This window comes from Gracilinanus agilis, chromosome 1, assembly GCF_016433145.1.
Source record: "Gracilinanus agilis isolate LMUSP501 chromosome 1, AgileGrace, whole genome shotgun sequence".
Lineage (NCBI taxonomy): Eukaryota > Metazoa > Chordata > Mammalia > Didelphimorphia > Didelphidae > Gracilinanus > Gracilinanus agilis.
The window spans coordinates 723,670,695-723,693,015 of record NC_058130.1 but is presented as its reverse complement, the minus strand read 5'-3'; the positions used below and the strand labels follow the sequence as shown (position 1 = coordinate 723,693,015).

The window sequence follows — 22,321 nt, the reverse complement described above, 5'->3', positions numbered from 1 at the left end:
CAATATGTATTTCAATCCCTGGTGTAGGGCATGGAAAAACCAGGAATGAGCTGAAGAAAGACTCTGATGAATCTATGAGTTTCCTGATACAGGTACTCCTATGATCACGACCAGATATTTTCTTTTAATACTATGAAATTCTTGTCCATATCCTGCCATAAATCCTTTATGGGAGGTCCACCCAATGTATTAAAAGCTTTCTTCTAGGTTTGTTAATATAGCATAGGGGCCCTTATATTGTCCATTTGTTATCCCTTACTCTCCACCTTTTTTTCTGAGAATATATCTTTTCTGGATAATCTATTTTTTGCTATTTCTTGGACATGTCATGTTTGGTAATATACTATAGCCTTTTTATGTCTACATTCATCTTTCCACTGCCCTTTTGTGTTGCCCGAAGTTCTAATCTATACTTTTCAGATTGTAATTTTCATGATTTTTAGTTGTATAGTATTAACAGAAGAACACTGGTGTTAAAAAATGACTTTGTGCATTAATAAGGAAGTAGCTTGGGCTTATTAATTTCCCAAATATAGTATAGTATAACATGTTCTCTTCTGGCCTAAACTCAGCTCACTGTCCTTTGGCAATATCTGTTTTTCAACCATTTGTTATCTTTCCTCCCTTTTAAATATTCTGATAGTCATCTCTAAATGCTTCCAGATTTGTGTTACTTTTAACACAGATCTCCTCTGCGTAGACTTGGTCTGATTCAGCTGTTCTTCCTGATCTCATCCTGATTTCCTTACATGTCATTTCCTCATGTAGCTCATCAAGGACTAAGGTATTGAGTCCAAATATAAAAGTTCCAATTTCATTGATAATTAACAATAGATAACTATAAAAATATTGATAAATTCTGGTGGTTCCATTTTTCTTTTGCCTATTTGTTTTTCTCTACCTAGTTTTATCTACAAGTGCTCCTAGGTTAAATTTGCTTATTTAGGCTTTAGGCCAAGCCCTTTTCAGTCTCTTTCCTCCCTTTTTAGCTTTTTAAGAGGTAACCCTGCTCGTAATTTTCTATTATATCCCCTGCAACATTTTGCATGTGTTTCTGTTATTTGCCAGCATTACACTTGGCTGTCATGTTTCTTCTTAGCAAGATCAAGTGTTGACAGGTTAAGCTCTTTCTGAGCTCTTTTGGCCTCTTATTGTGATGATTACCATTGTATCCGTAAAACTGCTATAGAAAGTATATTTTTCACCCACTTCTCAGCATGAATAGTTTTGTATGAGCAGAAGTTGTCTTAAGGACTTGCAGCATCTTCTCAAATTTATTCTTTCTTCTTGTTTAGTGCTAGTCTTAGTCTCACTAGCTATTCTGAATGCATGTGAATAGTTGATTGGGCAATGACACCAGTAACCAGTCATTTTCTGTTTGTTAAGAGAATCAATTTCATATTTTATGAAGTCATTTAGTGCTTGTCATGCCCAGCATCTTCTAATAATCTTTGGAAGGATAATAGTCATGATAGTTAGGCAGGAGGCTTCTGAACAGCCTTAGACCTTTTCTATTTCTGAATCCTAAACTACATGTCACAATCTCCCTTGCCCACCTTTGTAATGAAGTAGCAGAATATCAATGTGTGTGGGATGGGGTGTATGTGTGTGTTGTATTTATTTTGGTCTTCTTAGAATTTCTCTACTTCATTTTTGGCAACAGATAATGCTACAAAAACTGCAATTATCTTCTTGGTTTTCCTCTGCTTACATTTATGATGAAGATCTCAAGGTGGGATAGCTAAACATTTCATGAAATGTCTTTTCTTGTTGCCTCTGGGTACATAATAAAACCAATTTTACCCACTCTCTTATTCACTCTTAAAGGAAAATGTGTAAGTGACCACTGCATTTTGCTGCAATTTCCTTGGGGTTTCTGTTTTCATTTATGATAAGTGATGTCAACATTGATATGGTTCCTTTCTGAGCTGCACAAAAGAGCTTTAAGACAATTATCCTCAGGGTTTTAATTAGATCATTAGTCACAAATATGTGACTAATGTCACAAATAGTATGACCCAAAAGTCTGGAAAAATTGGTATACTTTGATTTAAACCAACTCAAGTTTTATAAAAGTCAGATTATGGAAAAAAGTATGGCATATTTTTGAGCCATACTGGTTGTAAAGCATGAGAACTATCTATAATCTGCCTAGAATCTGGATGTAAGAAACTGAGAGATCACTAGGTATGGCACCCTGATTAGTGGCAAGAGCTGCAAATAGGGTAGGAAACCAGTCTGGGTTTGGGTCCTGGCTCCAACACAATGACTGTGGACGAGTCACTTTTCCTATGTGAACCTGTTTACTAAAATGAAGACAATAATCTCTGATTAGCCTCCCTAAAAGTATTTGGGAGGCTACAATGAGATTACAGTATGTAAAGTGCTTCATAAACCATATGTGCTAATAAATGAAATCTATGATCATGGGGGTAGGAGGGAAGGGTGATTCTAATGCCAAACGACCTGAGCCATGATCATCTGAAGTAAACTAACTTACCTCCATTCTGGGTGATATACCGAACCCAAGGCAAAGCTTGGTAACCACTCTTCTCGATGATCTTCAGGTAGCGCACCTGTAGGACCCAAGAGTGAACAATAAACATCTGTCTGTTCTCAGGAGAAAAAAAGCTACCTTCTTGGTGATAAATCTGATTTCTTCCTGAGAGAAGAGCAGTGAGCTGATTCTAAGCTTCAGAAATTGGAGATGCTAATTAAGTGTTTCATTGTTAACAAATGGTGAAGTATTTAAAACACTGAGAAAACTCACTGACAACCTGCTTCAACAGAAGTATAGGGATGAAGGAACTATGTCCTTTAATCTTTCACTAGGGCAGTATCTAGGAAAGAGTCAGGTAATCCATGCTCTAATCTTGGCTCTACCACTAGCTCGAGCTACCTGCAGGACTTTCAGCAAGTGACTCTCCAGGGCTTTAAATTATTAACTAGTTTCAGAAGTTCTTATCTGAAACACCTCTTAGCCTCTTGCCTTCCACATCTCCATGGCCCCCCTTCCCAATCAGGTCTGCCCTTTTCTTCTGTGAAAGAATCTGAAGTAATACCAGCAAATAAAAATATGTCTTTCCCACTCTCATGTCGCACCAGCCTGAAATTCAGACATCATTTTCCAACAACTTTACATCATCAAAATAAAGACCTGTATCCCTGAGGTGGTGAAATATGGAATTTCAAACTTGACGCTTATTGGTGGTTTTCCTTCTTTATCCTCAGCTTCAACACTGGGCAGACCAAAATGAGCTCTCATAAGATATTCTTTCCCTCCCTGTGCAGAGAGTAGAGAGATGAAGAGTAAATACTGAAATATAAGCAAGTTTAGTCAACAGTCTCAACCCAAACCTTAACCACATTTTTGGCTGCTGAAGTATTGGTTTAGAGTAATAAATTCATTGGAAAAATGAATTTTTTCTGAGCACATCATTTCTCACTTGTAACAGACACATGGAACCAAGTAATTCTCATGTACCATTAATTGCTTTTAAATTTTCTGACAGTTGTACCAAGAAAAATAGCTGGAGCTACATATATAGTTGGCACTGAGAGAAGGAATAAAGAACTAAATGTGAGTGGTGTTTACATCAGGCTAAAGATGTGGGGATAATCTTCTAAATGGATCTATAGGGTCTGGCCTATTTTTTAGACACAAATCTCTAAATGGAAGTCAACCAGCTGGGTTTAAATCTTGGTTTGGTGAAATTACGACATATAAGAACTTAAATGAAGGAGTAAAAATTAAAACAAGGGAAGTGAAATCTGCACTAAGTGTTGAGGTTTCCAGCCTGAATCCTACCCTCTCCAAGTTCCAGTTATCCCCAGGTAGAAACAGAGAAAGCAGAAGGAGAACAAAACCTTTCTATGTAATCCTAACATCACCCCTGCTGAAACCTTGTAGTGGCTCCCTAAGCCTTACCAAGTGAAGCTTGGCCTCTGGCTTCCACACCAAGTGTTGCCTTTCCAGTCTTCTTGTATGGTGCATCTTCAGTACTCTTTGCTCTAACTAAGTGGAGATTCGTGTTTTACCTTCCAGCTATGGCCAACTCTCTTCTCTATACTTAGAATTCTTTTTTGATAATCATACCCTGAGCTATGGAAATCTTTTCTCTCTCTCAGTTCAAAAGTGGCAGCTCAATTGCCTTCCCTCATAATAACTTTTCTTTCCTTAGGCTTCTCAGATCACTTGGTTTTCTTTATTTTGCACCTCTTGTCCACATCCCTGCACTCAGTAGCTATACCATCCTAGATAAATCACCAAACCTTTATGGGTCTGAGTTTTACATCTGTAAAAAGGGACATAAACACTTCTACTACTTACTCCAAAAGTTCTTGGTAAACCTTAATGTGCTATTAATTACTGTGATTATTCTCTTCCATTATTGTCATCTTTGGTTCTTATCTTCCCTACTAGACCAGGATCATCAAGAGAACAGGGCATGATAATGATAATAAGGGATTATCACTGATCCCCTATGTATATTCCCCCACTAGGATGTAACTTCCTTGAGACCAGGGACTGGTTTTGTTTTAGTATTTATACAAAATGTCTCCAGTGTTTGGCACACAGTAAGTGCTTAATAGATGCTTTTTCCTTCCTTCATTCAACCACCTAAGCCTCATATTTTCTTTAGTGCCAAACATAAACTCTGTAGTAGCAGGTTCTTAATAAATGTGCAGATCTGAAACTTTCTCATTCACACATTTCCCTCATAGGGAAAGGATAGTGAAAAAATTTCGATTTAGAATTTATTTCTGGGTAAATGCATCAATATAACTAAGATGACAATACATATAGATAAGCTGAACTATTATCAAGGACTAACAATAAGTAACTATTCTCTCGGGAAAGATGCATTTGAAAAGTTCTTTGGGATTTTTAGAAAGGGGAAACACATGAGGGAAGGGGCTGAATTTTCTGTTTTTGGAATGAAAAGAGGTGCTACCAGTTTGGGGCCGTGGTGCTGACTCACCGGGAATGATTTAATAGACCATACAATCTCACTGTTCTCTGGGACCCACTTGACGTTCCCCACGGTGGTTTTGAACTTTGGCGAGTCAGCATCATTGGGCACAGGAATGTGGATCTCCACATTGTTTGCTGTCGATCGACGCTTAAACTGGCTCTTCGCCTACAGAAAGGCCACAAAAAGGCTGAGCTTTCTTAGCACATGGTAAACGCAAGATCCACCACCCCCATTCCTTTATTGCAACTTGTTCTTTGCAAGTTGTAAGGGGACATGACTGTGGTCAGGAAATTGGGCAAGGAGAGAAACTTTTTTTCTGAGTAATATTATGAAAAGAGTAGCAGAATGGTGTGGGGCAGAGGGAGAAACATTTAGTAAACACTTGTTAGAAAAATGAAATTAAATCCCTACATGTATGGCTTCTATTCAAGCCTTTATGGATTAAGAAACAAACCAAATCATGCCTTTGTGCTATTTTCATCATGCAGCTAGAATACTGAACTAAGAATCTGAAGACTTTCCTTTGAATTCCAGCTTCAACACTTACCAACTATGTGACCTTGGGCAAGTAATTTACTGGTTTATGTTAACAAATAAGTAAAAGCTACTTTTTCATTTGTTAAAGGAAACCTAGATCTGTCTGGTGGGAAAATCAGCTGTCTATAGTCTACAAAAAGATGTCCTCTGGGAACCCTAACCTGTTGTTTTTAGCCATAAGTAACTTCTTCCTTATTTGTAAGACTACTTAGATAGTTTCTTTTTAAGGCAAATAGGGTTAAGTGACTTGCCCAGAGTCACACAACTAGGAATTGTCTGAGGTCACATTTGAACCGAGGTCCTCCCAACTCTAGGCCTGGTCCTCTATTCACTGTACTACCTAGCTGCCCCCTACTCAGATCATCTAGATCAGTAGTTGAGCCCTATTCTGAACACCTTTGGGGATCAGGAGCTCTTTGCTCAAAAGGAAGCCTGTCTTGTTTTTATATAGTTCTAGTTGATTACAAAATTACTTCCAAAATTGGGCTGGTACTTGCTTCCCTGTAAACGGCAACTCTGTCAGTGTTTGTTCTACCTAGATCAAGTCAACTGGGAAGCCCTGTCTTCACAGTCTCCTTTCTGCCAAGCTAAACATTCCCAGGTCCTTCAACTGAATCTCTTATGCCATGGTTTTGAGGCCCTTCCCCACACTGTGAATGACTATCTTTTTGCACTCATTCTTATACCCATCAGGGATTTATTAAATGTCCAGGTAGTATGGCTGAGCAGAAACAGCAGTAGACAGGTGATCCTGATTAAAATTCTGGCTCTGATATTTAATAGTTAAGAGATCTTAGGCAAGTACCTAATCTCCTCAGAGGCTCCATTTATTAGTAAAATGAGGATGATAATATATATGTACTATCTACACAGAGTTAAGAGGGAAGCATTTTAAAAAAAAAACCTCTTACCTTCCATCTTAGAATCAATACTGTGTATTGGTTTCAAGGCAGAAGAGCAGTAAGGGCTAGGCAATGGGGGATAAGTGACTTGCCCAGGGTCACACAGCTGGGAAGAGTCTGAGGCCACATTTTAACCCAAGCCCTTCTGTCTCTAGGCTTGGCTCTCAAACCACTGAGCTACCTAGCTTCCTCCAGAGGAAAGCATTCCAAAGAGAATATATAGAAATGTGAATTATTTGTAGTAGTGGTAATAACAATAAGCATCATTATTATACTAATTACAACCTGCAGTTAAATCCACCCATTCATTTATTTATTTGTTTGTTTGTTTGTTTATTTAGCCATCCATCCATTCACTGATTAATTAACTTATTTATTTGTCTGTCCATTTATTTATTTATTTGTTTGTTTTTTGAAGACCTCACCTTCTGTCTTGGAGCCAATACTATGTATTGGCTCCAAGGCAGAAGAGTGGTAAGGGCTAGGCAATGGGGATCAAGTGACTTGCCCAGGGTCACACAGCTAGGAAGTGTCTGAGGCCAAACTTGAACCTAGGACCTCCTGTTTCTAGGCCTGGCTCTCAATCTACTGAGCCACCCAGTGGCCTCTGCAGTTAAATTTACATGGGTGAAATAAACCACGAGTTAAAATTCTCCTTTGGGATACAAAAGAAATTGCCTAGAATTTTCAAAGCAAACTGGTCTCTATCTCACAGGGCTAATGGGAGTATAGTTTTTTGTGAATCTTAAACTGTTATAGAAATGAGAACTGTTAGTACAACTACCACCACAGCCAATAAAAGGATAGTTTAAAAGTGAAATCTGTGCTTTGCTTAATGGATAGGATCCACTTAAAGCTGACCATACTTCTGAAGGGGCAACTGACCTTAATCATGTACTCGATGCGGCTATGGGAATGTTTTTCAATTACAGATTCAATCCATATCAAGGGCTTTACCTGTAAAGAGGCACAAAGACCAAGAAAGTGATGAGTCTGATGTTAGTGACAATTCAACCCTTGCCATATGCATCTCCAATAAAATTCAATCTAAGAAATTCTGGCAAGTTGGTTTAAGATGGGGAAAAGTTGACAAAGCTGTTTTTATAGTTCAGTTTGGGAGCCCCAAGGAAAGGCTTTGGAGCTCCAAGAAGGTTGACATACAAAGAAATGAAAGATCCTCACTTAGTCACCAATTTTCCATCTGTCCAGCACTGTATCCTATGAAAGAACCAGGCTGTCCTTGCTGAGAAACTGGCCCCTTCGGCTTCCTTCTCCCTGAGCATTAGGACTATGGCATCTACTCCCAAGCCTCATGGCTTTCTACCTTGGCCAACATCTTCCTTCAGGGTATGAGGAGAAATATTGCTGTTCTAGAAAATAATCTCTATTACACAATTTAGCATGTGAATACAGAATGCTATGCTTCCCATTACCTAGCAGCTCCATTACAAGAGCCATATTTAGAACTGTCCTATTTAGAACTAGAAACAACAGTTTCCAAGGGCTGGCATGTTCAAATTGAGGGATGGCTAAGCCAGCTGTGGTATAGCAATAGAACATACTATTATCGTGTTGTAAAATATGACAAAATACGGGAAACATAAAAAAGGGATGCAGAAAAACAAAGCTGAGTAAAAATATAAACAAATTGATTATGACTATATTAAAAAACTCACTATATTAAAAAACAAAACAGTATAGAAACAAAACAAGTGAAAAAGAAATTGGAAGGGGACAAAAAGCAAGTGAATATTATTATTTTAGCCAAATTTTTTTTATTAAAATTGAGTTTGATAGTTTTTAATGGAGGCTTTATTCAATATTTTATGTGGTGAGTTATTAAAGATTTCTAAAAAATAGGATACATGCTGATTTGCATTATTCTATATTTTATTTTTATAAGTTTTTATTTATATAATAAAATAATATAAAATATAATAAATATCATATATTCACAATTAACGACAAAAATAAATAACAAATAAAATGTAATACATGTAATAAATGTAATAAAAATAAAATAAAATAATAATATTTTATTTTTATAATATATAATATTCTTCACCCCAGGGTGAAGAATACTCCAAGTAGATAAATACTAGGCCAAGAAACTGGTCTCTTGTGAATGCAGCTAGTGTGTCTCAGTTTACTTATACTTTATCATCCCCAGAGTGAATAGAGTTTCTGAACTTGCCAGACTTATTAGCCTGTAGCCAAGATTTATGGCTAGAGCTCCCAGTCTGTTACTATCTGTTTGATACCTTCTTAGGCTAGTGTTTAATACATTAATTATAAACCATTCTTATCTATTCATTAAATGACTTCCCAGGCATGTGCAAAGCCCTTCTGGTAGAGAGGGCTGGCTGCCTCCCTGAACAAGAAAAAGCATGCCTACAGTAGGCCTTGGGACATGTGGATGCCTATGTGATCTTGGCAAATAACTGGGATGAAGTTGCTTGTTTTTCTTCTTTCTCAGAGGGCCACTTTTTAGTGTCTTTGGGGAGGTACCAGGCACTACTGACATTTTTAACTATCTTAACATTCACCACCACTACCATCACACCCAAGCCCAGGTGTACTTACATGGGTGTTGAGGCGATAAGACATTAGTTCAAACTCTCCATCAGGGGGAATGAAAGAAATTGTCCTGTCATTCTCAAAGCGGGAGAGGCGCACACACTGGTGGAATTTCACATCTTCCAACTCTACTGACTTACTTTTTCCACCTGGAGGATAGCAAGGACAGAATGTGAGAAAAAGAAACAACCAAGAGTAGTAGAGAAGACAATGAACTATCTTAGAAACAATACAGAACACAAAAGGGGCCAGGAGTCAGATGACTTGGGTTGGAGGCCAAGCATAGTCACTTGAAAAAGTCACTTTTAGTCTGAGCCTGAGTTTCCTCACCTGAAAAATCAGATCAATGCCCTCTATTATCTGCCTCACAGGGTTTTGTGAAGAAAACATTTTATAAACTATAAAGCACCTCAAAAGGTAATTGATCACTAACTAGCCAAAAACCAATTTATAAAATTTCCCCTTATCTTTGCCTAAGATTTCCCCTTTATCTTTTCAGCAAGTCTCATATTTTGCTAGCTGAGCAATCTTGGGCATATCACAACCCTTGAAAATAATCTCCTTGACAGGTAAGGTGTGAGAATCAAATGAAATGTTAGATATAAAAGCCTTTTAAAATTGTAACACAATATAGAAATGCAAATACCATTGATGATAATCATTCAGTCACACAATAAACATTTAAGTTAAGTACCTACTTTGTGTCATGCACATAAGATCTGGGTAAAAAAAGAGGCAAAAGACAGTTCCTGCTCTCAGGCTAATGGAGAAGGCAACATGCAAACAGTTAAGTACAAACAAGCTACGGATAGAGTAAAAAAGAAAAAATTAATAGAGGGAAGGCATTTGAATTAAAAGGGACTGGGAGAGGTTTCTTTAGAGGTGGGATTTTTATTTGAGACTTGAAGGATGCCAAGGCTGCTGAGAAGCAGAGATGAGGAGGGAAAGCATTCCAGGAATGGGAGGACAGCCAGAGAAAATGCCCAGAGCTGAGAGATGGAACTTCTTGTTACAAGAAGAGAAATTCAGGGTATACAAAGGAGGATCACAAAGTACACTGCATGGGGCAAAGGGGAGGAAGGCAAGAAGACTGGAAAGGTAGGAAGGGACACCAGGGTATGAAGAGCTTTGAATGCTAAACAGCATTATATTTGATCCTGAAGGTCAAAGGAAACTTCTGGAGTTCGAATAGGGAAGGGGATGATGTGGTTGAACCCGAGTTTTAGAAAGATCACTTTGATAGTTGAGTGGAGGATAGACTGCAGAATAGAAAGACTTGAGAGGGAGACCAACCAGTAGGCTAATAATAAAGATAATAGCTGACATTTATATAAGACTTTAAACTCTGCAAAACCCTTGATGCTATTACCCCTTGTGGCTGTTAACAACAACCCTGAGAGGTGAATAGTCTAGGGATCCCCATCTAACAAAGAAGGAAGCTGAAGTACACACAGAAGCATTAAATGACTGATGTTTGTACAAAAACTTTTTAATTTAATGTAATCAAAATTACTCATTTTACATTTTGTAATATTTTCTATATCTTACTTGGTCTTAAATTCTTTCCTTTCCCATAGATCTGACAGGTATACTATTCTATGTTCAACTAGTTTACTTATTTCCCTCTTTATATTTAAGTCATTTACCCATTCTGAATTTATCTTGGTATAGTGTGTGAGAGGTTGATCTAAACCTAATCTCTTCCATACTGTTTTCCAATTTTCCCAGCAGTTTTTGTCAAATAGTAGATTTTTGTCCCCAAAGCTAGGATCTTTGGGTTTATTGTACACTATCTTGCTGAGGTCATTTACCCACTGAGGTCATTTACCCTAAGTCTATTCCATTGATCCTCCCTTCTGTCTCTAAGCCAATACAATATTGTTTTGATGACTGCTGCTTTATAGTACAGTTTAAGATCTGGTAAAGCTGGCTGCCTCAGTCAAGGTGGTGACCAGGATGACAATGCTTCTTTATATTCAAGTCATTCACCCATTCTGAATTTATGTTGATGTAGGGTGTGAGATGTTGATCTAAACCTAATCTCTCCCATATCATTTTCCAATTTTCCCAGCAGTTTTTGTCAAATAATGGATTTTTGTCCCCAAAGCTGAGCTCTTAGGGTTGAGTGTACACTGTCTTGCTAAGGTTATTTACCCCAAGTCTATTCCACTGCTATTCCCTTCTGTCTCTTAACCAGTACCAAATTGTTTTGATGATCGCTGCTTTATAGTACAGTTTCAGATCTGGTACTGCCTAGGACCTCCTCCTTCACATTTTTTTCCCCATTATTTCCCTTGATATTCTTGATCTCTTGTACTTCCAAATGAACTTTGTTATAGTTTTTTTTCTAATTCAGTAAAAAAGTTTCTTGGTAGTTTGATAGATATGGCACTGAATAAGTAAATTAATTTGGGTAGGATGGTCATTTTTATTATATTAGCTCATCCTACCCATGAAGCAATTAATGTTTTTCCAATTATTTAGATCTAGTTTTAATTGTGTGGAAAGTGTTTTGTTCATGTGTTCATTATGATTCCTGCGTTTGTCTTGGCAAATAGATTTCTAAATTTTTATATTGTCTAGGGTGATTTTAAATGGAATTTCTCTTTCTAACTCTTGCTGCTGAGTTGTGTTGGAAATATATGGAAATGCTAATGATTTATGTGGGTTTATTTTTTATCCTGCAACTTTGCTAAAGTTGTTGATTATTTCACTAGCTTTTTTAGTTGATTCTCTAGGTTTCTTTAAGTAGACCATCATATCATCTGCAAAGAGTGATAGTTTAGTCTCCACATTGCCTACTTTAATCCCTTCAATTTCTTTTTCTTCTCTAATTGTTACCATTATAATGTTAAATGATAGAGGTGATAATGGGCATCCTTGCTTCACTCCTAATCTTATTGAGAAGGCTTCCAACTCATCCCCATTGCAGATGATGCTTGCTGATGGTTTTAAATATATACTGTTTATTATTTTTAGGAAAGGTCCATTTATTCCTATACTTTCTAGTGTTTTCAATAGGAATGAGTTTTGTATTTTGTCAAAGGCTTTTTCTGCATCTATTGAGATAATCATGTGATTTTAAATGACTAATTTGAAGTCACAGGGCAGCGATGTCAGACATTACATCACTCTGACACTCTTTTCTCCTGGCTCTCCTCTTACCTACATAACTGATTCTTCTCAGTCTCCTTTAGTGGATCTTCTTCCAGGCTTTTCCTGCTAACCTTGGCTATTTCCCAGGGCTCTGTCTAGAGCCCTTTTCACTTCTCTCTCTATACTACTTCCCCTGGTGAGCTCATTGGCTCCTGTGGGCTCAATGATCATCTCTATGCTGAAGATTCTCAAATCTACTTAACCAGTCTGAACTTCTCTGAGGACCTCTGGCATCTCCAGGAGTCTACTGGATATCTCAGAATGGATACTTTGTAGACATCTTAAACTCTATATATTAAAAAACTGAACTTATTTTCTCTCCCCGCTAAACCTTCCCTTCTTAATTTCTCTACTGCTGCTGAAGGCATTACTAGCTTCTCAGCCCACTGGGCTCACAACCAAGAAGTCATCTTTGACTCCTCATACTCTTTCTCACCTTCCATGTCCCACCTGTTGCTCAAAGCCTGATTTCACCTTTGTAACATCTCTTAAATATACACCCCTCCTCCCACTCTCTCCTCTGATACTGCCACTACCTGGTAGAGGTCCCTCCTTCCCTTATGCCTGGACTACTGCAATAGCCAGTGGGTGGGTCTGCCTGCCTCAAATCTCTTCCCACTCAGTTCCATTTTCCATTCAGGCACCAAAGTGATTTTCCTAAAACTCAAGTTGACTGTATCACCCCTTTTCTTCCATAAAACTCCAGTAGCCTCCTATCACCTCCACAATAAAATATAAAATTCTATTTGGCATGTAAAACCCTTCATACCCTTGCTCTCTCCCACCTTTCCAGTCTTCTTATACCTTACTCTCCACCATAGAGTCTATGATCCAGTGACATCAGCCTCCTTTTTATTTCTCAAACAAGATACTCCATCTCCTGACTCTGGGCATTTTCTTTGGCTATCCCCCATGCTTGGAATGCTCTTCCTCTTGGCTTCTCTGGCTTCCTTCAAGTCCCAGCTAAAATTCTATCCTCTAGGAAGCCTTTCTGATCACCCTTAATTCTAATGTTTTCTCTGTATTGATTTATTTCCAATTTATCTTGCTTATAGCCTATTTAAAGACACTGTCTTCCCCATCAGATTGAGCTCCTCAAGAGCAGGGACTGCCTTTTGCCTTTGTATCTGCAGAGTTTAGCATGGTGCCTGGTATACATCAAAATTTTAATACATGTTATTGACTGAGAAAAAATTACAATGGTCTGTGACCTGAGTTTCCCATTCTGGCTGAATCACTAATTATGTGATCTTGGCAAGTTATATCCCTTTTGTGGGCCTCACCTCTCTTGCCTGAAAAAGAAGGTGCCTAGAGTAGAGGATCTCTAGGAACCCCATGAACTCTGTTATTCTATATACTTATGAAATAAACCACATAAAATATGTTAAATTTCACTTATTTAGACTTATTGGTAAAGCTTGTCTGAAACAGACAAAATGTGTATTATAGGCTACTTGTAAATGAATGTAGCTTCATAGATTTACATGTATATAGCAATTCCAAAAAACTTTATAAAGGTCCAACTTTAAAGAAAAAATAAAAATGATTTATAATTTGCATAAAGTGATATTCTTAACAATTAATACTTCAAAAGGGTTTGAAATAAATTTTTTCCTATGGGGAAGCAATTATTTGTCTTCAACTCTCCTTTATATAATTTATTTGCTTAACAAACTTTTCTTTCTAGGGCAGAAAGGCTTTCTTCCATCCACTGCTTTTCTGGAACAATGAAGAGGGTTTTATACTCACCTCTAAGAATCAGAGTCTCATTCTTCTAACCAAAGAAAAGGCTTAAATCCTTATATATAAGGGGCATGCTCACGAGGGGACACAGCCAAAAAACTCATAAAGAAGCCATTGATATACTCACGCCCTGTATTGTCAAAGAGAACTTTGTCATTGAGGCCCAGGCGCAGTTCTGGCATCCCTGAGAGAAACACCCTCATCTTAATGGAACCCACAATTTCACTACGAAGAACGTTCCCATTGGCACTGACCTAAGTGAAGAACCAAGCAGGTTAGTAAAACTGTTGTAGGATGGATCAGAGTGAGAACTCACAATAGTCTTTGTATATTGATACAATGAAATTAGAATGGTCAATCAATAAGCATTAAATTATTACTATGTGCCAGGTATGAAGTGCTAGAGATTCAAACAACATGGTCCTTGTCCTCAAGAAGCAAAAACTCTAATGGGGAAGACAACATACAAAATGCTATACACGAAATATACATAGCATAAATAGAAAGTAATCTCAGAGGAAAGGCATTAGAAATGGGGAGAGTTAAGAAAGATTTTAAGATAGTCTAGAGTTTGACAAGTCTGTCTGAGTTTTCAAACAGCAGTATCATCTCTATGCAGATGACTTCCAAATCTACATATCTAGCCTTCATCTCTCTCCTGAGTTCAAGTCCCACACCATCTACTATCTGTTGGACATTCCACTTGGATGTCTCATGGGCATCTCAAACTCAACAAGTCTAAAACAGAACTCATAAGGCTTTCCCTGGAAACTCATTTCCTTCAACTTGACTATTTCTGCTGAGGGTAACATCAACTTTCTAGTCATACTAGATTCATACTAGGTTTATCATCTGGAAGTCACACTTGGTTCTTCACTTGTACTTTTTCCCAACATCCAGTGTGGTCAAGTCTAATTAATTCTACTTTCAAAATGGGTTTATCTCTATTTACACTGGAGGAAGCAAACTTAGAGAAGTGACCAGTGAGTATCAAAGACAAGATTACAAACCAAGCCTTCTGACCACAACTCCAATATTCTTTCCACTTCTGATTCAGAAAAAAAACAAAACCCTTCTCTTTTTAGTCAAAAACTGAACCATTCAAACTTTGACAAATATGCAAACTAGCCTTCCCTAGTTTTTTGTAGAAGTAATCTTCCTCTATGATCTTTTTGAAACTATCTTCCACTCCATGAACAAAGGCCAAATGGTGGTGGTTGGTGGAAACACCAACTTCTTGCTACTCTTAGTATCAGATGTTCCAATTTTAGGGGTAAAAAGAATAAGAGCTTACTCACTTTTACTCTGCTCCCACTTTCTTAAGCTGGGCAAAAGTCAGTTTAAGGATTAAAAAACTGTACTTTTGGCCTGACAATGAGTTAGAATAAGTTCAGGCAGAACAGGTAGGAAGAAAGCACAGATTATCTGGATCCTTTCCTTGCTTCCAAAATTTAAAACTTTGGGAACCTTTTCAGTTTATACCACGCTAATATTGACACCGAGCAAAGCACGTCTAATGTAGGTCTTGTTCATCTAGATGTGGTTTCATAAAACAGAAGAGCTAACGGGGCAATTTGGCAATCATGTCCTATTCCCTTATCTTATAGTTGGAGATCAGAAAAAAAAAAAAAAAAAAAGAACGTGGCTCGGTCACACAACTAGTAATGCCAGATCCAGAGTTCAGATCCATGACTCTAAATTCAGCAATAATCTCAACTGAACAAGGGATAGAGAAGATTACAGATGATAAAATGAACAATTTGATAACATATAATTTCAAAGTTTTTGCACAAACAAAACCAAAACATTTAAAATTAGAAGAGTTCCAAGTAACTGGGGAAAAAACTCTTTATAACAAGTTTCTTTGGTAAAAATCTCACTTGACTTAAATTTAAAAGACTAAGAATCATTCCCTAATTGGCAAATGATGAAGGGATATGAACAGGAATATTTCAAAGAAAAAAAATCCAAGCTATTAATAATCTTGTGCAAAAATCATTAATATTTAGAGAAATGCCAATTAAAGCAATTCTGATGTTCCATTTCATACTCATCAGATTGGCAAAATTGGAAAAAAAGGAAAATGACAAATGTTAGCTAGATCGCAGAATAGGAAGTGCATTAATGCACTATTGGTATAGTCCAGTGATGGGCAAACTTTTTAAAGAGGGGGCAAAGGAAAGGAAATGCTCATCTGTCAGTCTGTTTCTAAGGCAACTCTTTCGAAGTTTCATTGTATTGTATCCTACTCATTGTATTCGTCAGATTAGGAATAATGTCACAGGCTGGATAGAACATTTCAGGGGGCCAAATCTGGCCCGAGGGCTGTAGTTTGCCCATCACTGGTATAGCCAATCTGGAAAGCAATTGGGAGCAATGTCCCAGAAGACATTAAACTGTATTTGACCTAGCAATACCATCACTGATCCTCCAGAGAGATCAAAGTTATAAGAAAAATTTTATAGCATCTCTTTTTGTAGTAACAAAAAATCAGAAACTACAGAGGTGCTCATCATTTGGGGAATGGTTGAACAAATTAGGATATATGTGTGCCAAAAAAGATGAAACAGGGAAGATTTATATGAACTGATGGAGAACAAACTGAACAGAAGAATAAATTAATACAATATTAACAACTCTGTAAAAATGAAAAACTCTGAAAGATGTAAAAATTTTGATCAGCCCAACAACCAACTATGATTCTAGAAGACTAATAATGAACCATGCTACACACCCCACCTCCTGACAGAGAGGTGATGGACTCATGATGCAGAAGGGTTATATTTTTTTGGACATGGCTAAAGCAGGAATCTGTCTGTTTTACTATGTATATTTGTTTAAAAAAAGGTTTTGTTTTTCTTTTTATTCATGGCTATAGAGTGAGAGAGAAAAAATATTTTCATTAATTGAAAAAAAACAAAATTTAATAAATAACCAAATGAAACAAATTTTAGTACTCTTTCCACCACATTGACTTAAGAGATATTTTAGACCTCTGAAGATATGCTAGTTTACAAAGTTTAGTTGCTTTTATTTTCATTTCAAAAAAGACAGTAAATAGATGGACTTACTAAGAGGTTAACAGATTCTATGACATCCAGGAACACCTCATTCTTTCTATACTTGATTCCCTCAGATCTCCAAGACACAGCATTGGTGACGGTGGCTGGTGGACGAGGGGCTCCAGTTTCCAGTTTGTGGCCTTCTTGAGTGATGTATCTTTATAACCAGATGATTAGTGTTAAGGAAGCATGACTAACATAGAAATGGCAACTTCAGTCATTGTCTTAATGCTACATTTCAAGAAGTGAACAAAGGAAGCTCTCGGCAGCCTGGAAATAATATCCTGAGGCACAGAATGATAGAATAGAACCTTAGAATTGGAATGGGACTTGGAAGGATCTAATCCAGATAGGTACCACCCCCTACTCCCAATCTACCTAAAAGTAACTGCTTGTGATTTAATCTGGCTGCCAATAAAGAAACTCAAGAGAGCAAGATAAGCCCTAACAAAAACATTCTAATGGAGTGAAGCATCACGGCCATTGCAGGCATCAAATCCACATTCAATTGTACCAGAAGAGCTCATTCAAGTCCTTCATGCTTAGGATCTGAAAGATTAGGAGACAAGCTGTGTTTCTAAGGCTATATCAGTAACACTGGGACACCAATGTGTACTGTGTCAGGATTTTGAGCAGTTATCAATTGGTGGGTGATTCAGATCATAGCCTCCTTCCAAATGTAGTAAACAGTTTGTGAATTGCCATGGCTGAAAAGGTACCTCTCCATGCAGACTAGGGATGCCCTGGCAGATATATAGTCCTTTATCCGCTAGGCCAGTGATGGTGAACCTTTCGGAACTTTTAAGGGATCCTGTGCCATGTCCCACCCCCCACCCCCCATAGAGGCCCCTGTGTTCAGGGGCAGGGCCTGGCAGCAGGCTGCCCAAGCCAAGGCCAAGCTCCACAGCAAAGATGGAGAGAGGCCCGAGTGTCCCCCCCAACCTCCTGACTCCAATTCAGAGGCAGAGTCTCTGGCAGGCCAAGCCAGGGCCAAGCTCAAGTGCCCCATACCCTTCCTTTGCATTTGGGGGGGTGGGGCCAGGCTACCACCCCTGGGCTGGCCATGTTCCACTGGCTGACATGACAGTGGAGGGATGCTTGAGTGCCTCCACCCCCCTCACGTCCAGAGGCAGGGCCAGGCTTCTGGCCAAGCCAGGGCGGAGCTTTGTCTTGAGAGTGGCTTGAGTGCCTTATCCCCTACATTTGGGGGTGGGGCCAGGCTCCCAGCTGGCTAAGCCAGGGGCCTACGCGAGGTCTCTGTGTGCCATCTTTGGCACACATGCCATAGGTTCGCCATCATAGTCCTAGATCATATTTTCCAGGACCTGGCCTGGAAAGTTTAGTTCCATGCTAAAGAGGAATTGGAGGAGGGTAGATACATTTGGCCACTGATACTCACTCTTGCAAAATTTTGCTGTCAGTGGTTTGAGGGTATCCAAAATCCATTAATTCATCTAGTAATTCATAAATAATGACAAAATTATCACGAATGCTCTCTTCTTCCAATTCTTTGAAATACTCAGAAAAAACCTAAAATGAAAAAGAGAGAAGACCCATGAGAAGGTTTATAGCTGATTCCTACACATCTCTGAGTCTCCTACTTGGAAAGGCACTTAGTGGTCTGGCCTACATGTCATTTTTCGGTCATTTGTGTTGTAACAATGAAACATTTAATTTCTTCAGTTCTATGTTGAGGATCAAGTACCTACTACACAAGCAGGATGAATTCAACTCTGGTTGAAGACAGAGCTGACTGATCTAAAGCTTGCTCAGCAGCACACTCTCCTGAACCACCTGAGTCCTCTTCTTTCTACATGTTTCCTCTCTTCCATCACTTTTAGGAGATATTATGACTCAAAACTAGACCTCTGGCAAACATGTCATCTTTCTAATGTGTAATTCCCTCTTGATCACCTTTCCTGACTCTCAGTCAAGCTCTCATAACCCAGACTACTGAAATGTTGGCCAATTTATCTTTGTCTTAGGCTTTCTCATCTCCAACTGTTTTACCACAGTAATTTTCCTAACTAATGTTCAGGTCTGATCAAACCATCCCTTGTTTGAAAACCTTTAGCAAAGTGGCTTTGATTATCAAGTAAAATACCAGCTCCTGAACTTGGTATTCAAGGCTTTCTAGGTTTACCCTATTTTGCTGGCTTTATTTCATAGTACTCTACTGAATATAATACTGTTGTTGTTATTCTTTTTATGATACATTCCAGGCTCTCCTCAACTCCTGCCCTCTCTTGCCTCTGTTCACTCATGCTGGCCATTCCTTATGCCCAGAATAGCATCTCACTCCTCTCCCATACCCGTACCTTTTAAGAAACCTCCTTTATGTTCCTCCACACCTGGAGATGATCCTTTTCAGAGAACACTGCCAAAAAATATTCTTGATCAGACTAGAATCCCCACACCACTATGATCTTCCAGTTCAAATTTCCCTCTACCTTTGAAGGACTTTTAATCAAGGTCCAAGGTGCAAACTCTGTAGAGTGCTGCCCTCTGGGGGAAAAAGGGCATATGACAAGGGTCATAGTGAGGCTGGCTGTGCAGGGTGAAAGAAGTTATGTTTTCAGGAAAAGGAAAACCTTTTGGTTTTCCCTATATGGCACTTACCTGTACTACCTTGTAAAGAAAGGCAAACACCAGAGACACACAGGCATTCTTTTTAGATGTTGCAACCACTGACAAAAAATCCATTAAGGAACCTTCAAAGGGAGTACATTTGAAAAGGTCTGATTATATTATACTGTCATAAGCCAAAACCTGATGGAATTGCTGCAGTAATTCAGATCACACTGAAGATCAACCATCAATGGGACATATATGGTGGTGGCTCCTAAATGCTTCAAAGAAAGGGCATGAATCAACTGCCCCTAGCTTCTAAGTTCTGGCTCAAGCTACATGTCTATCAGAATGCCCTGCAGAATTTATTCCTTCTCGCTCCCAGGCTGTGAACAGCTCTCTTTTTAGGTTTCTCTCTACAGAACTGCTAAAGCACTTAAGCTCAGGTTGTGGCCTGCTACTTTATACTTATGGATTTGTGGCTGTTTCCAAATGTTTAATAATGAAAGGTAGCATAGGTTAGTGCCAAGACCACAGAGAAAAGTGAGGGGTCTGTGTTTGGAGACTGTGAGGAGGGGATTCCATGGAGACATGGATGAACCATTTTATTTTTCTGAGCTTCAATTTCCTCACCTATAAAATGGGATTAATAACACCTAACTGGGTAGATGAGAAGGAAGGGTAACAAAAATACCTTAGAAGCCTTAGAGCTTACTTAAGCTTAGGAATGAGGTTTTATGCGATTGGTGCCCTGTATTGAAGCATTTAAGAGCCACCACCCTATATGTCTTGTTGACATCCCGACCTACTCACCATAAGGAAATCACTTTGTAAATCTTTACATGCTATTAAATGTGTAAATCATTATTCTGGTCATTCTAGACTAGTGATGGCAAACCTTTTAGAGATGGAGTGCCATGCCCCCCCCTTGCTGGTTACACCCCACATCCCACTTACCCCACACACAGGGGAAGGAGAAAGCACATCCATTGTGCTGCTGGGCAGAGGGATGGGTGATGTGGAAAAATGCCATCAGGTACAGCAGAGATGGGGAGGGGAGCAGCTCTGCCAGAATCCCTCTGTATTTCTAGTAACAAACTCTGGGGAGGGAGGATGGCCAAGTGCCCACAGAAGGCATTCTGTGTGCCATCTCTGGCAACCTACGCCATAGGTTCACCATCACTGTTCTAGATCTTGGATTCTTGACCTGTAACCCAGTCTATGAACTTAAAAAAATTTTTTTAATAATATTATTTCAGGATCATTTTTGTTTCTTTAGTAATCATATGTTTTTTATTGTCTGCATGTAAAAAATGATTCTGAGAAGGGGGTCTACAAATTTCACCAAGCTGCCAAAGGGGACCATGACACAAAAAAAGGCTAAGAACTAGGGCAGCTAGGTAGCACAGTGGATAGAATGACAGGCCTGCAATTGGGAGGATATGGGTTCAAATCTTGCCCCAGGCATTTCCTAACTGTGTGACCCTGGTGAAGTCACTTAGTCCTGATTGCCTAGTGAGATTCTTTTGTCTTAGAATTGATCCTAAGATGGAAGCTAAGAGTTAAAAAAAAAAAAAAAAAAAGCTAAGAACCTCTGACCTAGACAGATATCTAGAATTTAATTCTAAACTATACATGTTTTAGTGTTTTTTATCCTTGCAATGTGCTGGCAAAGGAGTTTGGCCCTCTCTCACAGGAGCTTTTTCCAGCATAGCCAACCTCGGGGCAGGGGCAAAATATATTCCCTCCTCTGCTGCATCCCTCATCCTCTCTCACCCTGGCCTGGCAGGATGTCACAGGTCTGAGGAAGCTCACAGCTCGGATGGCTGCTTAGTCTCTGATCTTCTATCTTTAGTACACATACTCAATCCTTACATTAAACATAATGAAAAAGGTTTATATCTGCCTCCCTAAGGGTGTAAACATTTAAGAGCTACTCAGAGCTTTCTCTTCCAATGGCTCTATTCATGTCTTTTTAACATCAATCAATTCTCCTAGATTCTTTCCTTCAAGCACAGGTTCTGAGAAAGATGGGTATTTTAGTGGCACAGCTTCAGTGATTAGGACCCAGTTGTGAGGTGTCCTTCAGGTAATAAGGATAAGCCTGCCTGCATTATGGACTGTCCACATATAAGTAATTTTTCTTAAGGAAGAAAAGAACAGCACTTAATAGCTAAATCCTAAATCTTATTCCCTCAAAGAGTTATACTCTGGATCTGACAAGGAGAAGAAGGTCCTTCTGTCTACTGTCATCAGTCCTTCTTGCTTAGGGTCATTTCAAGTGGTAGCAATAGAGAATAAAAGACAAAAGGGATCACTATTCTGACTGTTGTGGTATGTGGCCTATATAGAGAATAAATAAAAGAAAAACCACAAGTTGAGCTAAGCTTGGAGTCATTTCTCTATACTGTGTTAAAGAGAGTCATCCTTTAATATGATCAGATCTATGGGAATAAGATGCTTTAAAATAGGGCATTTGCCGAGTTCAGGAACAGGTACCTGGCTCAGATAGGAGTAAAAGGGAAGTATAGAAAAATAATAAGGGATAGTGGCAAATAAAGCAGTATTAACATGGACTTGAGAAAAAATTAAATGATGTATGTGTATATACAAAAAAAGGGATGGGGGAAATGTAGAGAGCTGTAAACAAACACTTTGATCTGTAAATCCTATCAGATCCAGCTATAACTGACCAATTTATAACTTCTTTCATTATTCAAAGTTTTCCTGTGTAATAAATCATGTTAATTTGAAGAAAAGGGGGATTATGTCAGAAGCTATTAAGAGAAATTAGAAAATC

General features: G+C 38.5%; 1 protein-coding gene across 2 annotated transcripts in view; it reads right to left on the bottom strand.

Annotated features, from left to right (window-relative positions):
- Positions 1-22,321, bottom strand: part of AP1M1 (adaptor related protein complex 1 subunit mu 1) — a 34,861-nt gene that overhangs the window by 1,863 nt on the left and 10,677 nt on the right. The window contains exons 3-11 of one of the 2 annotated variants that reach the window (XM_044671555.1): positions 19,573-19,640; positions 18,353-18,483; positions 16,963-17,110; positions 14,004-14,145; positions 8,999-9,141; positions 7,301-7,372; positions 4,983-5,141; positions 3,158-3,283; positions 2,501-2,576 (exon numbers count right to left, since the gene is read on the bottom strand). In XM_044671555.1, the coding sequence (XP_044527490.1) occupies positions 2,501-2,576; positions 3,158-3,283; positions 4,983-5,141; positions 7,301-7,372; positions 8,999-9,141; positions 14,004-14,145; positions 16,963-17,110; positions 18,353-18,483; positions 19,573-19,640 (1,065 nt within the window). The remainder of the gene's footprint in view (positions 1-2,500; positions 2,577-3,157; positions 3,284-4,982; positions 5,142-7,300; positions 7,373-8,998; positions 9,142-14,003; positions 14,146-16,962; positions 17,111-18,352; positions 18,484-19,572; positions 19,641-22,321) is intronic. The other variant, XM_044671554.1, reaches the window with a different exon arrangement.